The sequence below is a fragment of the Alexandromys fortis genome, unplaced genomic scaffold (genome assembly GCF_014885135.2).
Source record: "Alexandromys fortis isolate MF-2015 unplaced genomic scaffold, M_Fortis_MF-2015_v1.1 scaffold_3167, whole genome shotgun sequence".
NCBI classification, from domain to species: domain Eukaryota; kingdom Metazoa; phylum Chordata; class Mammalia; order Rodentia; family Cricetidae; genus Alexandromys; species Alexandromys fortis.
This window is the reverse complement of record NW_026071106.1, coordinates 1-1,157: the sequence shown is the minus strand read 5'-3', so window position 1 is coordinate 1,157 and position 1,157 is coordinate 1. Positions and strand designations below refer to the sequence as shown.

Genomic DNA, 1,157 nt, shown 5'->3' with positions numbered 1-1,157 from the left:
CGGAAGCTGGTGGTGCTGACCGTGCGCAACTACTCCCGCTGGCAGGATGTGTCCATGCACAGGATGGAGATGATCAGCGACTTCTCCGAGCGGCGCTTTCTGCAGGAGGTGGATTACCTGGTGTGTGCAGATGTGGACATGAAGTTCCAAGACCACGTGGGTGTGGAGATTCTCTCAGCACTCTTCGGTACCCTGCATCCTGGCTTCTACAGAAGCAGCCGAGAGGCCTTTACCTATGAGCGCCGGCGGAAGTCCCAGGCCTACATCCCCCACAATGAGGGCGACTTTTATTACATGGGGGCCTTCTTTGGGGGGTCAGTGTTGGAGGTGCACCGTCTCACCAAGGCCTGCCATCAGGCTATGGTGGAGGACAAGGCCAATGGCATCGAGGCCGTCTGGCATGATGAGAGTCATCTGAACAAGTACCTGCTGTACCACAAGCCTACAAAGGTGCTGTCCCCAGAGTACATGTGGGACCAGCAGCAGCTGGGCTGGCCCTCCGTCATGAAGAAGCTGAGATATGTGGTTGTGCCCAAGAACCATCAGGCAATCAGGAACAGATAGCTGAATTCCTGTTGGAGAGGCCAGGCTTATATCCAGGGTCACTCCAGGCTGTGTGGAACTGGGAAGATTTGAGAGACATTTATGAAGTGTCGCCATCTACCCCACTTCAGGGTCTAGCAGGCCCAGTACCACTTGTCTTACCCTACACTGAGCCCCTGGAGTGGCAACCACCCTCAGCTCCCACTGTGTCTCTAAGCTCCTTCTCAGTGAGATGTAGCAGGAGCTTTCAGAATATGGGGGAAATTCTGTCATGCAGTTACCTGAGGACCTGGGCATCCGCACTCAGCCTGTCCCGTCCTCTGCTGAGAGGCTTGACAGATGTCCAGTGCCCTCAGGAATAGGCAGGAGGGCAGGGAGACTCACTGCCTGCAGGCCTCAGAGGTGATTGGCTCCTGCTCAGCTCAGCTGGCAGATCAACAACCTGTGACCATTGCCTCTGCTCAGTTTTGGTTCATTTGGGAATAGCTAGTTATCCATCCTGGGAATAAGTATATTTCTAGTATATGAGTATATATTTTCTTTAAAAAAATTTTTAAATTAATTTATTTGTTTACGTATTTTTTTAAAGGCAGAACACTCTGTCTGCATGTATG

General features: G+C 52.0%; 1 protein-coding gene across 1 annotated transcript in view; it reads left to right on the top strand.

Annotated features, from left to right (window-relative positions):
- Nucleotides 1-1,105, top strand: part of LOC126496363 (histo-blood group ABO system transferase 2-like) — a gene marked incomplete at its 5' end in the record, with an annotated part of 7,734 nt that extends 6,629 nt beyond the window's left edge. The window contains one exon of the mRNA XM_050133883.1: nucleotides 328-1,105. Within this exon, the coding sequence (XP_049989840.1) occupies nucleotides 328-564 (237 nt within the window). The remainder of the gene's footprint in view (nucleotides 1-327) is intronic.
- Nucleotides 1,106-1,157: the final 52 nt, after the last annotated feature.